General features: G+C 47.0%; 7 protein-coding genes across 7 annotated transcripts; 2 read left to right on the top strand and 5 right to left on the bottom strand.

Moving 5' to 3' along the window:
* Positions 1 to 246: 246 nt before the first annotated feature.
* Positions 247 to 1,957, top strand: VTP21DRAFT_3390 (uncharacterized protein; the record flags this gene model as incomplete). The annotated part of the gene is made up of 3 exons (XM_069393688.1): positions 247 to 511; positions 579 to 792; positions 853 to 1,957. The coding sequence occupies 3 exons, from the start codon at positions 247 to 249 to the stop codon at positions 1,955 to 1,957; spliced, it is 1,584 nt and encodes a 527-aa protein (XP_069249394.1).
* Positions 1,958 to 2,193: 236 nt separating this feature from the next.
* On the bottom strand, positions 2,194 to 3,235 carry VTP21DRAFT_3391 (uncharacterized protein; the record flags this gene model as incomplete). The annotated part of the gene is made up of 3 exons (XM_069393689.1): positions 2,194 to 2,578; positions 2,649 to 3,003; positions 3,067 to 3,235. The coding sequence occupies 3 exons, from the start codon at positions 3,233 to 3,235 to the stop codon at positions 2,194 to 2,196; spliced, it is 909 nt and encodes a 302-aa protein (XP_069249395.1).
* Positions 3,236 to 3,536: 301 nt separating this feature from the next.
* Positions 3,537 to 4,584, bottom strand: VTP21DRAFT_3392 (uncharacterized protein; the record flags this gene model as incomplete). The annotated part of the gene is made up of 3 exons (XM_069393690.1): positions 3,537 to 3,921; positions 3,999 to 4,353; positions 4,416 to 4,584. 3 exons carry the CDS (start codon positions 4,582 to 4,584, stop codon positions 3,537 to 3,539), a joined length of 909 nt encoding a protein of 302 aa, XP_069249396.1.
* Positions 4,585 to 4,869: 285 nt separating this feature from the next.
* VTP21DRAFT_3393 (uncharacterized protein) lies at positions 4,870 to 9,175 on the bottom strand (the record flags this gene model as incomplete). Its single annotated transcript, XM_069393691.1, has 12 exons — positions 4,870 to 6,007; positions 6,081 to 6,562; positions 6,633 to 6,938; positions 7,021 to 7,435; positions 7,498 to 7,604; positions 7,668 to 7,831; positions 7,898 to 8,156; positions 8,225 to 8,293; positions 8,358 to 8,491; positions 8,555 to 8,605; positions 8,663 to 8,727; positions 8,796 to 9,175. 12 exons carry the CDS (start codon positions 9,173 to 9,175, stop codon positions 4,870 to 4,872), a joined length of 3,570 nt encoding a protein of 1,189 aa, XP_069249397.1.
* Positions 9,176 to 9,403: 228 nt separating this feature from the next.
* VTP21DRAFT_3394 (uncharacterized protein) lies at positions 9,404 to 10,977 on the top strand (the record flags this gene model as incomplete). Its single annotated transcript, XM_069393692.1, has 3 exons — positions 9,404 to 9,503; positions 9,566 to 10,668; positions 10,723 to 10,977. 3 exons carry the CDS (start codon positions 9,404 to 9,406, stop codon positions 10,975 to 10,977), a joined length of 1,458 nt encoding a protein of 485 aa, XP_069249398.1.
* A 144-nt stretch (positions 10,978 to 11,121) lies between these two features.
* VTP21DRAFT_3395 (uncharacterized protein) lies at positions 11,122 to 14,274 on the bottom strand (the record flags this gene model as incomplete). Its single annotated transcript, XM_069393693.1, has 10 exons — positions 11,122 to 11,879; positions 11,947 to 12,082; positions 12,145 to 12,388; positions 12,454 to 12,789; positions 12,866 to 13,169; positions 13,235 to 13,424; positions 13,484 to 13,598; positions 13,657 to 13,745; positions 13,804 to 13,895; positions 13,968 to 14,274. 10 exons carry the CDS (start codon positions 14,272 to 14,274, stop codon positions 11,122 to 11,124), a joined length of 2,571 nt encoding a protein of 856 aa, XP_069249399.1.
* A 1,582-nt stretch (positions 14,275 to 15,856) lies between these two features.
* On the bottom strand, positions 15,857 to 16,914 carry VTP21DRAFT_3396 (uncharacterized protein; the record flags this gene model as incomplete). Its single annotated transcript, XM_069393694.1, has 6 exons — positions 15,857 to 16,150; positions 16,213 to 16,232; positions 16,300 to 16,461; positions 16,517 to 16,640; positions 16,710 to 16,730; positions 16,843 to 16,914. The coding sequence occupies 6 exons, from the start codon at positions 16,912 to 16,914 to the stop codon at positions 15,857 to 15,859; spliced, it is 693 nt and encodes a 230-aa protein (XP_069249400.1).
* Between the last annotated feature and the right edge of the window lie 153 nt (positions 16,915 to 17,067).

Genomic DNA, 17,067 nt, shown 5'->3' on the forward strand with positions numbered 1-17,067 from the left:
GCCCATACACATAGCGTATTTTTTTGGGGGGTTGTCTGTAGGTGTCTTGTACAAAGCAAGTGGAGGAGTTTTCTTTTTATATTGTCTTGTCTATTTTCATATTATTGTCATATTACATAAAACGGGAATTGCCTAAATTTTCCAACGGTGCACCGTCACACAAGCCGTATGACGACTTTTTATTTGGGTACAAAATAGAGGAGTGAGAGGCGGTGGTTCCTGAGAGCCCATGGGATTTGTGGCAAAATGCAGTCGCTGTTTTTCCAATTGTCGCGGCATCTCCTCTCGTGCCTCATACTGCTGATCACCCTCACTCTCTCCTACTACGTAGCATACTCGCTCGTGGCCACTCGCCCCGTGGGCGACCTGCGAGAGTATTCGTGGGAGTTCCTGCGGGACATGGAGACGCTGCGGGTTGAGCGGGGCCGGCTGACGTCGTCGTGGCAGTGTGAGGGCGAGGGAAAAAAGAGCGTGTGCGTGGTTGAAAATCTGTGTGTTGATCGAGAGAGGGGTAAGTGAGCATGGATGGCGGTTGGAATGGGGAGGCCATTATCTCAAACCTACTGTTTTGCTACTAGGTGCATTTGTCGTCGAAAGCTCTGCAGAAGCGCCACTCTACGCTAGCATGGACGCGAATGCGCGCGAGGAGCAAAATGATTACTGGGCACCGCGAGTGATACCGGAGATGCCCGGCGGGCTCTATGGCTTCGTCAATGAGACTGTGTTCGTGTATGGGTTCGGAAGCGAAGATATCAACGAGCAGTACTTTAGGACAATTCTGTCACTCTGGAGGTAATGTAATCAGCTTGCCGTCTCGTACTCGCTTAATTGGATTGCTAACCTCACCTATAGCACGATGAAAGATCACGGGGCCACTGCAAATTCCTGGCTGCTCCGTCCTTACTCTTCGGCTAGCGACTCGAAGGCTCTCCAGTTTGACATATCCTTTTTGGCGCCTCAGGGCCGAGAGGTTGTCTTCTCTGCCAAGCACCGATCCTCCCACTTCCAGATCGAGCCCTCCAGCAAGCCCCTGTGCTTCCGCCGAGCGGTGGTCGGGCTCAAACACAGATGCGCCCTAGCTTCGTGTAAGAAGAAAATAGGTGGCGAGTACGCCACTTCGTTGAGAGCTCATATCATCGGAAACCGCCGGCCAGTGGATGTGCATACACCCGTCGTTGGTCTCCTCGAGGTCGAGGCGGGCGGTGGCCCTATCGCGAATTTGGATGAATTGGACGCCGCACTTGCCAGAGAAGGATTCACAACGAGACGCGTGCGTCCGATCAGCATGACGCAAAGCTTTGGGGAACAGGTCGATGAATACGCAAAGTTGGCAGTGTTGATTGCACCCGGAGAAATGGGTCTGGTTCCCGCCGCACTAATGGCTCGTTCGGCCACCCTCATTTCTATCAACGCCCAGCATGCGACCAACGAAGAAGCGTTGCAATACCCCATGCTGGCGGTGGGGCGAAGAGTGTACGCTTGGGAGTGCCGCAGCCCCAATTGCACCATAGTGGCGGAGGGGGTGGCGCGAAAATGCTTGGAGGAGGCGGGACTGGGGGCGGAGTGGATAAAAGAAAACGACAAAGCATTTTCTAAGCTGACAAGGCTTGAGCCCATCTTCTGGTCGGTCCTGAACTCATTCGACGAGGAAGATGAGGTGCGAGAGGCGCGGAGGTGCTACGGGCGGCGGGTACCCAAGCGGGTGGAGGTGAAGACGCTGGTGGAGATGGTGGGGAAGATCATTGCGGGCATGGGATACTCCGAAAAGGGGCATCAGTTTGGCGAGGAGTTCGGCGTGGTGGAGGGGCTCGAGTTTGTGGACATTTGTCGGGCGGCACGGTGTTGTGGCCCCTCCTGCGAGGAGGCGCTGGCGACGATGGTGTTTGGGACGGAGAACGTGTGGGGCCTAAAGCCGGGACCCATGGAACGCGATTTAAGCTGGGAGCTGGAAGCATAGCATACGTTTTTTTTATATTTGATGTCTATTTCTAAGTAAATATTTCAATCGTGTATTCTTCTCTATTTTCTCTATTTTCTCTACTTTCGCTTGGAGCAAATAACGATTCATTTTTATTCTAGCCCTCATCGCTACATAGATCACAAATCAAATGTGTCAGCTACACCTACCCCTCTACCCCTCTTTTTATGAGAATGCTATCAAACTGGAGGACACGGCTGGAGAAAAAGAATGCGCTACCAGCATGTGTATCCGCCATCCAAAACCAGGTCTGCTCCTGTCATGTAGGAGGAGGCCTCGCTGGCCAAGAAAGCAACCACTCCACGCAACTCTCGTGGCTGGCCTATTCGCCTCATCGGGGTGAACCCTTCCCAAAGCTTCCGTAGCGAAGGATTCTCCTCGAGTACGGCGTGTAGCTCCTCGGTCTCCATGTAGCCGGGGCTGATCACGTTGACTCGGATCCCATGAGGGGCCCACTCGCATGCCAGCGACTTGGCGAGATGGGCCACCGCAGCCTTGGACGCGCTATAGGCAGGCTGAGCCATCGGTCGACTTACCGTTCGGCCCGCTCCACTACCGATGAATATGATCGAGCCGGTTTGACCGCTGACGAGCATTTGACTACACACAATGAAATGAAGCACATTAGTAAGAGTCATTATACCTGCGCCTAGACAGTAGGCTTGCGTACTTTGCCGCGGCTTGGGCGCAGAAGAAGGTTCCGTTCACGTTGATATCCATCACGCGCCTGAACTTGTCCGCGGGATACTCTCGCGCTGGGATATGCTCTACGATGCCGGCCGAGGTCACAAGAATGGTGACCGGCCGTGAAAACTCCTTGCCGATCCATGAGAACGCACCAGACACCTGTTTTTCGTCCGCCACATCGCACATGTAAAAGCGCGCCTCCACCCCGTACATCTTTGCGATTTCCTCGCACGCCCGAGTTCCCTCTTCGACCAAGAGATCAAGACAGGCAACATCCGCACCACATGCAGCAAGGGTTCGCAGCATTTCAAGCCCAAGCCCACGAGAGCCGCCCGTAACTAAAGTAGAGCCAGTGTCTATATGAAATGCCTACGGTGCATTAATGCTAACATAGCACTGACCAGCCGCGACACGCCCTTTTAACGAAAAGAGCTCTCGAATGTCCTCCTTTTGCTTCCCGCTTCCTCCCGCTCCCTCCTTGGCGGACGGAGTCAATGAGAGGGTGCCGAGATCTTTGGCGAGCGTTTCCTCGGATGAGGAATGCTGATCTTGCTTTGATTCTTTCGACATGAAGGGGAATTGTGGATAGACAAGTCTCACACAGGGCAAGGCCTCTCGAAGTTATATGCTTTCCCTCGAGCCAACGCAATTTTACGTGGAGTTGCCTCACCATTGGCTAAAATCTTACATATAAGGTAAGGCCTGAGCACGGCGATATGTGGAGGGAAGCCACTGATTCGGTAGAGACCAAGGTGCTCCCTTCTCGGTCAAATCTCGTTTATTATCCTGAAGCCTGAGCAAGTACATATGGGGAAGGTACAACGTATAGGAGATCTAAGCAACCGCGGTATCACTCGACAATAGGCAAGAACTACCAGCACGTATAGCCGCCGTCCAAAGTCAGCTCTGTGCCGGTCATATAGGATGAGGCCTCGCTCGCTAAGAACGCGATGACCCCGTGCAGCTCCCTCGGCTGGCCCATTCGGCGCATCGGGGTGGACTCCTCCCAAATTTTGCGCAGAGCAGGGTTCCCGGCAAGCACTTGGCTCACCAGATTTGTCTCCATGTAACCCGGGCTGACCACGTTGACCCGAATTCCGTGCGGAGCCCACTCACAGGCCAAGGATTTGGCGAGATGGGCCACCGCGGCCTTGGAGGCGTTGTAGGCGGCCTGGGGCTGTGGCCGGTTCACGACCTGACCAGACATGCTGCCAACGAAGATGATGGAGCCGGGTTTGCCACTGGTAAGCATCTGGCTACAAACATAGAGACAAGCATACGCCAATGAATATCGAATATGGTTAGCTCCCAAAAAAAAAGCGCCTGTATATACTTTGCAGCAGCCTGAGCACAGAAGAAGGTTCCGTTCACGTTGATATCCATCACGCGCCTGAACCTGTTCGACGGATACTCTCTGGCCGGAATGTTGTCCACTATCCCCGCCGCTGTCACAAGAATAGTGACAGGCCGCGAAAACTCCTTGCCTATCCATGAGAATACACTAGACACCTGTTTCTCGTCCGCCACATCGCACATGTAGAAGCGTGCCTCCACCCCATACGTCTTTGCGATTTCCTCGCACGCTTGAGCCCCCGCCTCGACCATGAGATCAATGCAGGCAACATCTGCACCACAAGCAGCAAGCGATCGCATCATTTCAAGTCCAAGCCCGCGAGAGCCACCCGTAACTAATGTAGAGCCAATGTATATGTGAAATACTCCCGGTCATCAAAAATTAACTCTCACTGACCGGCGGCGACCTGGCCCTTTAGCGAAAAGAGCTCCGGGATATCCACCCTTTTCAACTCTTCCCCGGGTTTCGCGTCCTCGGGGGATGGGGTCAATGAAAGGGTGCCGAGCCCTTCGGTAAGCTTCTCGTCGGCCGAGGAGCGTTGTCCCTGGTGTGTTTCTTTTGACATTGTTTGCAATGCCGTAAGACAAGCAACAGTATTCAGTAATAAAGCTCTAGACGTTCCGGGTGCCTTAATTTTTTTGTGGGGCTAGCATTCCTTCAATGGCTTAGCATCCTAATTCTATCTAAACTTGCTTGTGCTCGTGTGACTGAAGAGATATTTTTATAACACAGGGAGAAGCCTAGATCCAAGTTAAGCTTCGAAAGAGCGACTCGGGTGGGAAAAAAAAAAGAAACAATAAAAATAAATCACAGCTAAGCTAATACAAGTAACTACAAGGTGAGAGCTGGGTTATAAAGCCATGGTCACTGTGAGGCTTTTCCCGTGGATAAGTAGTGTGGTGGGTAACCCTTTCACTAATATATCCAAGTTCTCTACGTACTCTAGGGAGGCCTCCTCCGACTGGGAGGTATCGGGCTCAGGGGCGGGGAGGGTGGTGAGGATAAGGGCGGTGTCGTCGGAATGGAGGCGCATGATATCGTTGAGGATGAGGTGTTGTGCGCGAGCAGGGAGCTCATTGAACTCGAACTGCGTGCGGAGCGCGTTCGGATTCTCCCTGTCACCTCCTGACAAGGTGCGCGAGCGTGCCGCCCGCTCTCGCAGCTCAGGGCTAAACTGGCGTGTCCGCTCTCGGTGCGCGGGAATGGGCGGCGATGCAAAAGTGACCGAGTGTATGGGCTGGTCGGGCATCGCCGAGCAACGACGCTGCCTGGCAGGCCGTTCCTCGGGGATGTCGAGAGTGATGCTGGAGTGATCGCAGGGGGCCGAGCTCATCGACGCGCATCGCTTCAATCTTTCCAAATATTCGCCCGTTCTGGCCTCGTGCTCACCCATAACGCTCTCTTCTTCGTGCTCGGTTTCGTCGCCGGAAGAGCTCTCATCGATGACCAGCGTCGGGTCCGGCAGGGGCATATTGATGGACATGCTAAGCCGGAGGTAAGAGGGCAGGGAGTTCCCTGGGAGCTGGGCGATCATTCTCTCCGGCGAGGACGAGAGAGACATTGGGTATTCCTCCCCCGATACCTCCTCGCCTTCGTGCGCACCCTCTCCTCCTTCTCTCCCAGCCGGGCCCGTCATTTTCAGAGACGAAGCTGCCTTCGGGTGTACTGACGACGAGTTGAACGGGCCCGGGGTGGGTTGAGCTTTTGCCTTTTCTCGGGTCTGCTTCAAATTTTCCCACCATGATATCCCCTTCAGGGCCTCCTCGACGGCCAATGGCGCCGGCTTCCCCCTACAGATAGATTCGTAAGCACGCACCCGCACGTTATCGAGGCTGAGAACGATAAGTTCGCCGGGGATTCTAAGGTTATCAAGCAGCAACTGCACCCGCCGTTTCTCCTCCTCTGTGTCGCTCTCGTACTCTACAAAGCACATGATGCGCAATTTGAAATGTGCTCTCCACGTAGGTACGGTATGCAAAATCGTTCCCCTAATTTCGAATAAAGGAGTGAGTGTTCTCCATCCCAACTCCCTTTTTTTCTATCACAAGGATCAACACTTACAAGTTTAGTATCATTGTATAGGTATTAAAATTGGACAGCAGAGCGGGTATTGACTCTTCGCCCGGAGCGCCAGAAGATGATCCCTGAGGCAAAACAGGCGCCGTCATCTGAATCGGCCACAGGTCGATGAACTGCTTTTTCCTTACTCCATTCTCCGAGTACATTGCGGCTTGGATCGCTCCACGTAAATTATGCCAGCGTGGATGTCGAGTGGGGACGGGCATCTCCAGTGCTTGGAAGTTATACGCTACCGCCACGGCTTTATTCAGCAGCAAAACGTCCTCAATAATACCGCACCAGTTGGTAATTGAGATGGGGGTTTCGACCCGGTCGCCATCGGTAGGGAGAGAGCCAGGAGCATCTTGAGATGCAGACGTGGGATCAGCGTCCAGTTCTTGGCGCTGTTTGGAGGCGTGGTATTTTTGCAGGTTGAAAAAGCCGAGCACGACAACATTGGGTCGCATACCTCCTAGTCCAGAGTCCTATTGGGTATCCGCCAAAAAACCATGTTAGCAACCCTCTTCGCGCATAAAGCAGAACATCGCCGCCTACCAATACAAGATTTCTCGCACCTTCGCGCTCGTTTGCCGCGATGTTCAGTTGCACAAACGCCTTTATCTTCGTCACATCCACAAACCGAAGCCAGGCATGATTCTGCCGAGATAGTTCGCCGAACTGCTCGCGAAAATCTCCCTTGATGACGTGTCCAAGTATATAGAGCGAGCCTTTTTTTAGGGCGTTACAGAGCTGCGTGAGTTTGTAGCTGGTACGAGGGCTGTTGATGAGCAGGAGAATTTGAGGACGCCAGAACTTGACGCTCTCCTTGCGAGAGTCCAGACGAAGCAGATATTTCCGTACCTATAAATGAATGCGTTATTACAAATTGGGGGGAGGGGGCCCTTGAAATCGAAAAAAAGTACATATGCACGTGTATACCTACTTGGTGATAGATTAAACTTTGCGTCACATCTCCCCAACTCTTCGGGGGACAAGAGTAGTGTATCCACAAAAATAGAAGGCCCGTCACCACTATGCTCACGGTAGCGGTGGCAGGATCCACAAAATACATGGCGCCAATGCACAAAAGCATTCCTGCGAAGGCAGTATGCCACTCGAAGTATTGGAACTTGGGCCGGAAATTGGGCGCCGACGCCGCCTTAAGCAGGAAACAGGCAAGATTGAGAATGGCAAAGGTGAGCAGTGATGTCATTGTCACAAACGATGCCATCAAATTAAGATTGGTGTTAAGTAGAAAGAGCTGGGAAAGGAGGTAGGTAAGAAAGATTCCTCGGATCGGCTCGTCCGCCTTCGCAGTGCCTTGGGAAAAGGGAAACAAGAAAGAAAGGAGGTTGTCCCTAGAGAAAGAAGGGTGTTACAAACTACACGATTAGAGAATCCAGACAATCTCGAGAAATACCTTGCAATGGCTTGCAATAGCTTCGCACTGGTAATAAGCGAACTTAAGACCGCAAAGAGAGCGGCCGCGTACATCCCAGCTACCACAAGGTAAGGCGAGAGTGCGATCTAATATTGGGTATAGGATTATAGGACTCTTTCACTTATTCCGCGCACTCTGTCATCACTCACATCCTGCAGCACCATTAGATCGGTATACATTGTGATTCGGCCAATGCATGCACCCATAAAGAGAATAATAACATGGTATGCGATATAGGTAACTCCAACCGCCCACAGGGTTCCGGTAGGAATTGACTTGCTAGGTTGCGCCAAGTTTCCTGACATAGATGCGCCTATATTGGCCAATAAAACAGAGTGAGACCTCGGAAAGATGAAATTGTAAGTAAGTTGATGCATACCTTGGAGGATACCTATGCAAGCTGGAAACAGCACTCCAAAGACGCTCTGGAAGGTCTCTGGCGTCCCATCTCCTTTGCCTCCGACAGCAACTGTAAACTTTGGCCAGAAATTGTCCCAAAATGTCTCCATGTTGAAGCCCGTGTATATGATATTACGCTCTGGATCACTAAATGGTTGTTGAATTGCGAGGGACAAGAATATGGCGAAGGTGGAAACAACAAGCAAAAGCGCAAGAATGAGGGAGGTACGAGCAAAGAACTAGATAAAAAAAGATCGATGCGATTGAGTTGGATTGCCATTGATTAGTGTAATCTATAGCTTCTTACCTTTGACCCGGCAAGGCAAGTCAGGGTGGAGACGAAGAGTAAGATAGTTCCGTATAAAAATTCCCACCACTAAAGGGAGCAAGCATCAGGCCAATGTAGTTTATACCCGTACACGTAGGGACAAAAAGCGTACCTTTCCCTCTGGTAATATGCGCGCAATGGTACCGGAAGATACGGAGAAATTGCTCAATAATGGCTCGCAAAACCCAAGCACGTTCATACTAGTGTTGATTACATTGCCGAGATAGCAAACAAGCCCAATTGATCCTGTGGAACCCAGAAAAATCAGGTTAGCATCCATAAGAAATGATCCATAGCACTTCAATATACCTCCGAACTCTGGTCCCAAGCTACGGGAAATCATGTAATACGGCCCACCCCCTATGTAAACAAAGGAATAAGCTTAGGTTTGAAGTACGTCTAAAATAACCCCCGTACCTCTTACGGTTCCATTAGTGGAAATAGCGGAAATACTCAAGGTAGTGAGAATAACTATGGTGTAGCTAAAACAAAATCCGATGCTTTAGCGATGGATGTGTGTCAACAACGCGTAAAAAAAAGTCCCATTTACCCTGCAAGAAATAGAAACACCGTGCCAAGGATCCCTGCTTGTCCGATGACAAAACCGAAGCGAATAAAAAAGATAATACCCCATATACTTAGGACGGTAGGGACGAATACGCCATCAAATGTGCCTAATTTTCCATTAGCTTTGCCATCTGTCCGCTGTTGAGAGAATTGAGATGGTGTGTCCCCTCCGAGTCGCGACTCTATGAATGTGATTGAGCGCTGAAGTGAAAGGTCCGTAGCGCCATAAGAAGGGACGCTTGAGTACAGAATGGAGGCGTAGCGCTCTTGAGAAACAGGCCCAGTATCGGAGACATTGCGACGTGTGAGGTACTTTTGGAGGATTTCTGTGGAGGAGCCTAGTCGACTAACAAAGCGTGACATTTTTGTAAATAACAACTAAATGCATTTGAGTGAGAGAACACAAAAATCCTCGCTAAATATGAGTTGATGAAAAAAAGTAATAAAGAGAGGTGCCTCGATAGTAGATTTACACGATCGTGGAGAATCTTTTGGCTGACATTAAAGTTGCCAAACTGAAAATCGCGAGTCACAGAGCTGCGTCGTCTCGAAAATAAACGGCACGCGAAACTCTACTCTAATATATTAACAATGACATTCAAGTGCCTGAGCTGTGCGTTACTCGCTAAAGAAAGCACCCTGCGGTTAGCGAATCCCAGAATACTTTCTCTCGCTCCAAGGCGGTTCAACTGTACGTAGCTTTTTATATCTGAATATTGCAGTAAACTGAATTTATTGATGTATGAATTTTAGCAACTTCGAAGAAACAAATCCATGACAAACCCACATTCATAAAGCCGAGCTTAAACTACCGTTACATTCGCGATAATGTCGACCACATATTGCAAAATATGGTGCGCCGAAATTACAGTGGAGTTGATGTCAAAGATGTAGCTAGAAAATACAACAGTTGGTGCGAGATGAGGACGCGACTCGATCAAATGCTCGCTCATCGCAATGAGGTGGCCCTAAAGCTACAAAATAAGAACATCTCACGAGAGACACGGACATCATTGATCGAAGAGGGACGTAAACTCAAGGAAGAAATACAGCAAAGCGAGTTACGCCTCAACACTGAAGAGCAAGCTCTCCTGGAGCAAGCCCTGCTTATCCCAAACGATACCCACCCAGACGCTCCAATAGGAGATGAGTCTCATGCTCGCGTGCTCCGTACGTTTGGATTACCGCCTCCTCCTGACCATCCAAATAAAAATCACCTGGACATTGCCCAAAAGCTTGATCTAGTCGACTTTGAAAATGCTGCCAAAGTTTCGGGTACTTCATTTTACTACCTAAAACGTGAAGCAGTTCTACTCGAATTAGCACTTATACAGCACGCTCTCTCTAAGGCAGTATCGCATGGCTACACCCCAGTCACCACTCCAGATCTTGTTCGCACTGAAATTGCACATGGATGCGGATTCCGCCCTCGAAGCACCGAAGCTTCCCAGATTTACGAAATCGAAGACACTGATTCCTCCCCACTCTGTCTTGCTGGTACGGCTGAAATTCCCCTGGCTGGTATGCATGCCGGTGCCCTGCTCAAACACTCAGATTTACCTACGCGACTTGTTGGGATCGGCCGAGCTTTCCGCCGTGAGGCAGGCTCACGAGGCGCGGAAGACCGGGGCCTCTACCGTGTACACCAGTTCACTAAAGTTGAATTATTCGCCTTTTCACTGCCACAAGAGAGTGAAGCAATGATGGGGCAAATGTGTGAACTGCAAGAAGAGATCATCCGCGATCTAGGCTTACACTATCGGTTGCTCGATATGCCGACCGAGGAACTGGGCGCAAGTGCTTACCGAAAATACGATATCGAGGCATGGATGCCTGGTCGAAATGGATGGGGCGAGGTATGATTGTTTTCTCTTGATTGAAATGGATGATTTGCTAATGAATTTCAATAGATATCCTCTCTTTCAAACTGCACCGATTACCAGTCGCGACGACTCAACATCCGATATCAACCCCCTGGTGTGGGTGCTGGCAATAAAAAGCCCCATACTGAGTTTGTGCACACTCTGAACGGCACCGCAGTGGCCATTCCACGAGTCATCATCGCAATTCTGGAACAATACCAGACCTCTGATGGCCGTGTGGCTATTCCAGAGGTTTTGCAAAAATATATGGGTGGCTGTAAATACATTGAATCCCGCAAATAGATCACCCATTTCTTTAGGAAGGAAATAGGAATAAAATTCTTTTTTATTAGATATTATTAGGCTAGAAGAGATAGCCAAGCATAAGAAACAAAAGAGAATAGTTCACAGGGACAAGGAAATGATATAAATTAAAAGTTGGATGCACTATACTATTTCAAAATGTGCCTGTCTAGAAGCGAAAAAGTGGAGGCCTTCGATTTCAGGAGGGGGTGGAGGGGGTGGTTGTGTCAGGTTGGTTTGCGGCGGCGGAGGCAGTAATATTGGGAAGATCCCGTCCTGATTGGAGACCCATTCTCCTGTCATTGTGCCGTAGATGAGGTTCCCTGCGGTGACCGTGATATTTCCACTCTCCATAATCTTCTTTGGTAAGTTAGGACCATTAAAATCGGTATTCAGCCCATAAAAAGCAAGGTGTTCTCGCCCTATATCAAATATCACTTCTTTTGTCTCGCCTTTTTTAAACATCAGCTTTTGGAACCCGGCAAGTCGATCCGCCTCGGGGACCACGCTGCGTACATCTTGATGCACAAAGCAAAAGACGGCATGCTTTCCATCGTAAGGGCCCAGATTTTTGATAGTCACTGTTACTCTTATTTTCTCTTTGTCGCCAATATCTTTGGAGAGACTAGTGTCCGAGAGCTTGATGTCAGTGTAGTTGAAAATGGAGTAGCTAAGACCCCATCCGAAAGGATAAAGGGGAGCATAGCCCTCGGAAGAGCTACGCCAGTATACGCTCCGACTGTCGCCAACGAAACGCGGATAAGTGATCGGTAGCCGACCTGAGGGGTTTGTAATGGGGGGAGTGTTTGAGTTATCAATAAAGAGCAAGTCAGCCAGAGCCGTACCGCCCCAGGGACCAGGTAAATAGGTCCAAATCCAGGCATTCGCCAAGTCGGGAAGATCTATCGAGAAACGATCATGAGTATCAAATGAGGGAGAGAAAACCTATACTCGCTTGCCAAACATTACCTCCCATAATTCGTGTCCTCGCCGTAACCGAGACAAGCACTACCTTTTTGTCTTTAGGCATACTCGAGATGTAACTTTTCGCAAACTCAATTTGCCCACTAGGAAGCGTTAAATCGTGTATGTTCCCCATATATTCCTACATAAAATACACATTATTTCAGCGCTTTCACTACCAATAATCTAACTTGGTCATATTACCGAATAAGAATCTTCTGCAACAAAGAGCAAAGTGATATCCGCCTTCCTTCCTTGTTCGATTGCCTTTCTCAAATCGTTATCTGTATAGTTTCCATAGAAATCGAATCCTTCCATGTGAGATACTTTGCACTTTTTATGTTTTTCACACCGTTTTTGGACGGCTTGGAGATACGTGATTCCCCCTCCCGCATATTTGTAATATTCATCGCCAGTAGCCGCGGGAGGACCCTGCCAATCGATACTCCTACAAGTTATACATTCTCACATATGGCATCAAGTGCATCAGGAGCTGAAAATATACAAACTTACCAACCGCTCGTCTGTAACCGTAAACTGTTAGAGCCGGCTCCAACCAGAAAAATGTTTTTTATTTTGCTCAAGTTAATGGGGAGCGTGCTATTCGCATTTTTAAGTAGTGTCATAGATTCCTGAGCGGTTGCATGTGCCAAGTCCTTGTCGGCTTGTTGGCCGATCGTTTTCAACATTGGATTTTTCTCGCTAGGGATAGCGTTTTTGAAAAGGCCAAGATCCTTTTTGAGCTGCAGCATTTTGCCGGCAGAGATATCAATCCTGGATTCGGGGATTGCCCCTTCCTGCACAAGCTGATACACGTTCTCTGCGAATTTGATATCAGATGGAACCATACTAAATCAAAATAATTTGTGAGTTAATATACGAATCCACTCATGAAGACAGATGATTGAGCCATTTCCCAAATTACCTAACATCCACCGTTCCTTGCATTATAGCCTGCTGTGCTGCATCTTTCTGAGTACGAGCCGTCTTGTGAACATCTACGAGCTGATTTATTTCCGCCCAGTCTGACACAAGAAGCCCTTTAAAACCGATCTGATGACGGAGAATATTCTTTAGGTATTTGGCCGAGCTAACCACCGGGTCACCATTGATACTGTTCTGGCTTTCCATTGTGGTACTCACACCAGCGTCTGAAGCAGCCTTAAACGGGGGAATAATGTTGGTGTAAAGGAAATAATCGGATATAAATGCGGGTTCCGTATCTTGACCTAATATGAACGAGAAAAGAGTAGTAGTATCAAGTTCAATGCGCAAATAAGCTAGAGCATAGTACCTGAGAAGGGCAAAGAATAACCAAGATAGTGCTTCATAGTCGCTGCTACCGCACCTCGCGGGTCTTTCAGGTTGCCATTTCGCTGCGATCCAACCACATGTGCCACTCCAAATTTGCTTACCACCAAGGGATCCTCACCAAAAGTCTCATGCACACGGCTCCAATATTTCTCAATAGCTACCTCCAGCACCTATTGATTAAAATTGTAAGCAGAAGAGACTGTAGATAACACTTTATATGGATGCTCACCGGAACAAAATTCCATCTTATTCCGACAGCTGCCATATCTTTGGCTGTTACTTCTGCGATTTTACGCGTATAGCTTGGTTCAAAAGTTGCTGCTCTCCCAAGCTGATGAGTAAACCTTTTAGAAGCACAACGTGGTAAATATATGAAATCGGGATGGACCAAAGATGGCTTACATTACTGCCCCCATTATATATCCCGCTCCATGTACAGAATCTAAACCGTAAAGGATCGGAAGATGTGGTTCGCGCTCAAGATTTATTTTCTAATTGAATGAAAACGTAAATATTAGCACTACTGATAAACACGCTATTAAGATGTACCTGAATCTCGGCTTGGAGCTTGATCCAAGTTGAGACATTAAAGCCAGGACGATTGTCATCATCAAAATTGTCTGGGCTGTCAATATAAGTGCCTACAAGCGAAGTATATAGTAGTTAGAAGCATAAAAAATCCCGTCCCTATTGGACTTACTGCTAGTACTCACCAACATAATACTCCTCCGCAAACTCTTTCACAGCTGTTAAGTTCAATTCTCGAGTTTCTTTTGTAATGATTTTTCCAAGTTGAATCTGGGTCATTTGCCCAATCTTTTGCTTAAGAGTTAGCTTGGATAGAATGGAACGAACATCGTCGTCCAGAATAGCCGGCTCATAGTCATAATCTCCTTTCGCTGAGGGTTTTTTCGCCCCATCCCTCCTTGTAATGGCACTTCGGGAAGGTAGTACTGAAGCACAAACAAACGACACTAGTAAACATAGTATGAAGAAGACAGAATGTATGTTGGTAAACATATCGTGGACACTTCTTCACCCCTTTTACTTTCTTGGAGTGAGAGCTTGAGGTTAAAGAGATATGCGCGTAAGGGAACACTGGAATTTATATTTCTCTAATTTGGACAATCCATTTGGAGCCCATTCACGAAATTCATGGAAAGTACCCAATCAGCATCAAGCTTTGCCACCAGATATTACATCCGACCGCAAAACATAGTCACAAATTGATATACTTTGCTAGAATCTCAATATTTCTCCAACTCCTTTCAGCGGAACAGTGAAAATAGGTTGAGATAAAACCACAGCTCCTACACTATTTTCAGATGTATATGCTACCATGGCTTAAAGGAAGAAAAACTGATTTACAGAGGTACTAAATTTGAAAAATGTAAATTCTTATATATTGCTGTTTTTTTTGGAAAATAAGAATATTTTTGTAAATTGGAGGCTCTTTGTTCATTTATTTGATAATTTTATGTCTCTTCTCGTTTATCCAAACAACTTAACCACTATTTGCGTTTTTTAATCAAAAATTAAAGTGAAGATTTTTCAAACATGATACACCCTAGCATTATTCAGCTTGTTAAAGAGGGAAAATCCTCTTACCAAACCGCCGATGTATTGGACATTCATTTCACTAGGGCAGCTGAGATTGTAAGAGAAGAAGTAAAGCGATACTCCGATCTTAAAAGGCCACCCGCTGGTTGACCTCGTATTTTGAGGAAGAGAGAAGAGAGAAAGATAGCTAACTTGATGACATTGGGTCAGTGCAAAACTCATCCGATGGAGGAATTATTTAAAAGAGGAATACAATAGAGAATTGTCCACTGATACCGGGAGAATCGCTTCGTAGAAGACATATTCAACCCACATTGAAACGAACAGGAAATGCATTATACTACTCGATTTATAATATTACCTAAAACAGGGAAATACGACTTGCTTTCGTGTAGAAATTAGAATCTAGGGTTTATACAACTGTGTATTAACTATAGCTTTATACTTATATTACTCTCCAAATAGAAATCCTATCAGTTGCATTGAGAATGCGAGGATTAGGATAAATATTCGTAAAGTGTAAGGTTATTAGTTCTCAAAGATTTGCTTAAAATACCAGAGATTTATATTTTAATGATTTTACCAATTAATTTTCATATTTCCTTTAGGATTCGGTTTCTGATATTAGGTGAATTTTCCCAATTAGGTCCCTTAATTCAATTCTAAGATAGGAGAATAAGTTTTCATTAATATCTTGCTATTCGGTTTTTATTAGCTTATTTAAACTCTCTGCAATGAGTTGTATCCATAATACAAAAAGAATAGAGTGGATGGATATTTTTTTTTGGTACAGTTCACGCCCGGTTATTGGAGGGCATATGTGTTTTCTAGAAATACACAAGGATAAAACACTGCATTTGAGAAGCGGATCAAACAACCACCAATATGAATAGGATTTGATATTGAAAATGCGAACACCGTATGTTTTGATAAGATTTAAAAGACTCATAAAATCTCCTTCATTAAAGAGCCACGAATTCAGCAAATCGTTACAATACTGTTAAATAAAATGACGTGAAAGTGAAAGCAAATTTGTCATGCCCTAATATCCACCACGAGGAGGTTGCTGACCATAAGGTGGATATTGCTGGTATTGCCCTTGTGCGGGCGGTTGTTGTTGATACTGCTGTTGGTAGCCAGCACCTCCCGATTGCTGGTATTGCGACTGTGGTTGTCCTTGCTGGCGGTTATACCCGCCAAAACCATAAGCAGCAGTGGGATCAGTAATGGCACCCGTGGTGGGTGGCTGAGCATAGGAGCCATAGCCTTGCGTGGGAGCACGGAACTCTTCACGTTCAGGCTCCAGCATGAACAATTGGTTGAGATTATCATATTGCTATTTTAAGTTACAAAATGGTATTAGTTTGTATTGAAAATGGGAGGCAAAATATATGTTACCTTTTTCTCGTATAAAATAACTACATTGGAACAGAAAAAGAGAAATTAATCAGAGAAAAGAGTGTATATATTGTGCTTCTGACTTACTCTGAGCTCCATCTTTATCTGCATCACCTCTGATGTCAACAACGAGCGAGGGGGACTCTACTGGGAAAATAAAGCCATCTTGAAAAGCGAATCTCTGGTTCTTGGCATCGTTTGCGTGTTTTCGAGTATACTGGCACAGGCCAGCGACGGATTTCAAATTGCCTGTTAAAAGATGAGATTATTTCACGAAGCGAAACAGTAGTACACGGAAACTAACCCCCGGCAACATCTAGGACGAGTCCTGAATGCTTATTAACAAGAAATCCATCTTCGTAAGACCATAGCTGATTGTGTCTGTCATCCCCTAGCTTCTGGGTCCATAAAATAACTTTGGCGCCAGGCTACGAAAGAAAAAAAAAAATTAAAGACACTGCATAACTTTATCAACAAATTTTTCTTATAGAGCTCACCTCTTTGGAACGATCGAAAACCTAAAGGGAATAATGGAATATAAATAGAAAATTAGAAATTGCATATTACTAAAATATATCGAATGGTATCGAAGCGTATAGCGCCTAGGAAAAATAAAACAAAGGGACTTACATCAAGTACACGCCCATATTTGCGGCTCTTAATATAAAAATAACCGCTGGGGAAGTTGTTTTGAAAAGACATTGCAGATTCTCGCTTGAAAAGTAAGAAAAAAGTTATATGGAAAAATAGAACGAACGCCGTCCTCTACTTTTACCTCGAGGCGAATGTTATAATGAAATGATACGCTGCGCCACTAGTTTGGCTGCCAAATTATGAGAGTATATAGAGAGGTGA

Source organism: Calcarisporiella thermophila (genome assembly GCF_041956535.1).
Source record: "Calcarisporiella thermophila strain CBS 279.70 unplaced genomic scaffold VTP21scaffold_17, whole genome shotgun sequence".
NCBI lineage: Eukaryota > Fungi > Calcarisporiellomycota > Calcarisporiellomycetes > Calcarisporiellales > Calcarisporiellaceae > Calcarisporiella > Calcarisporiella thermophila.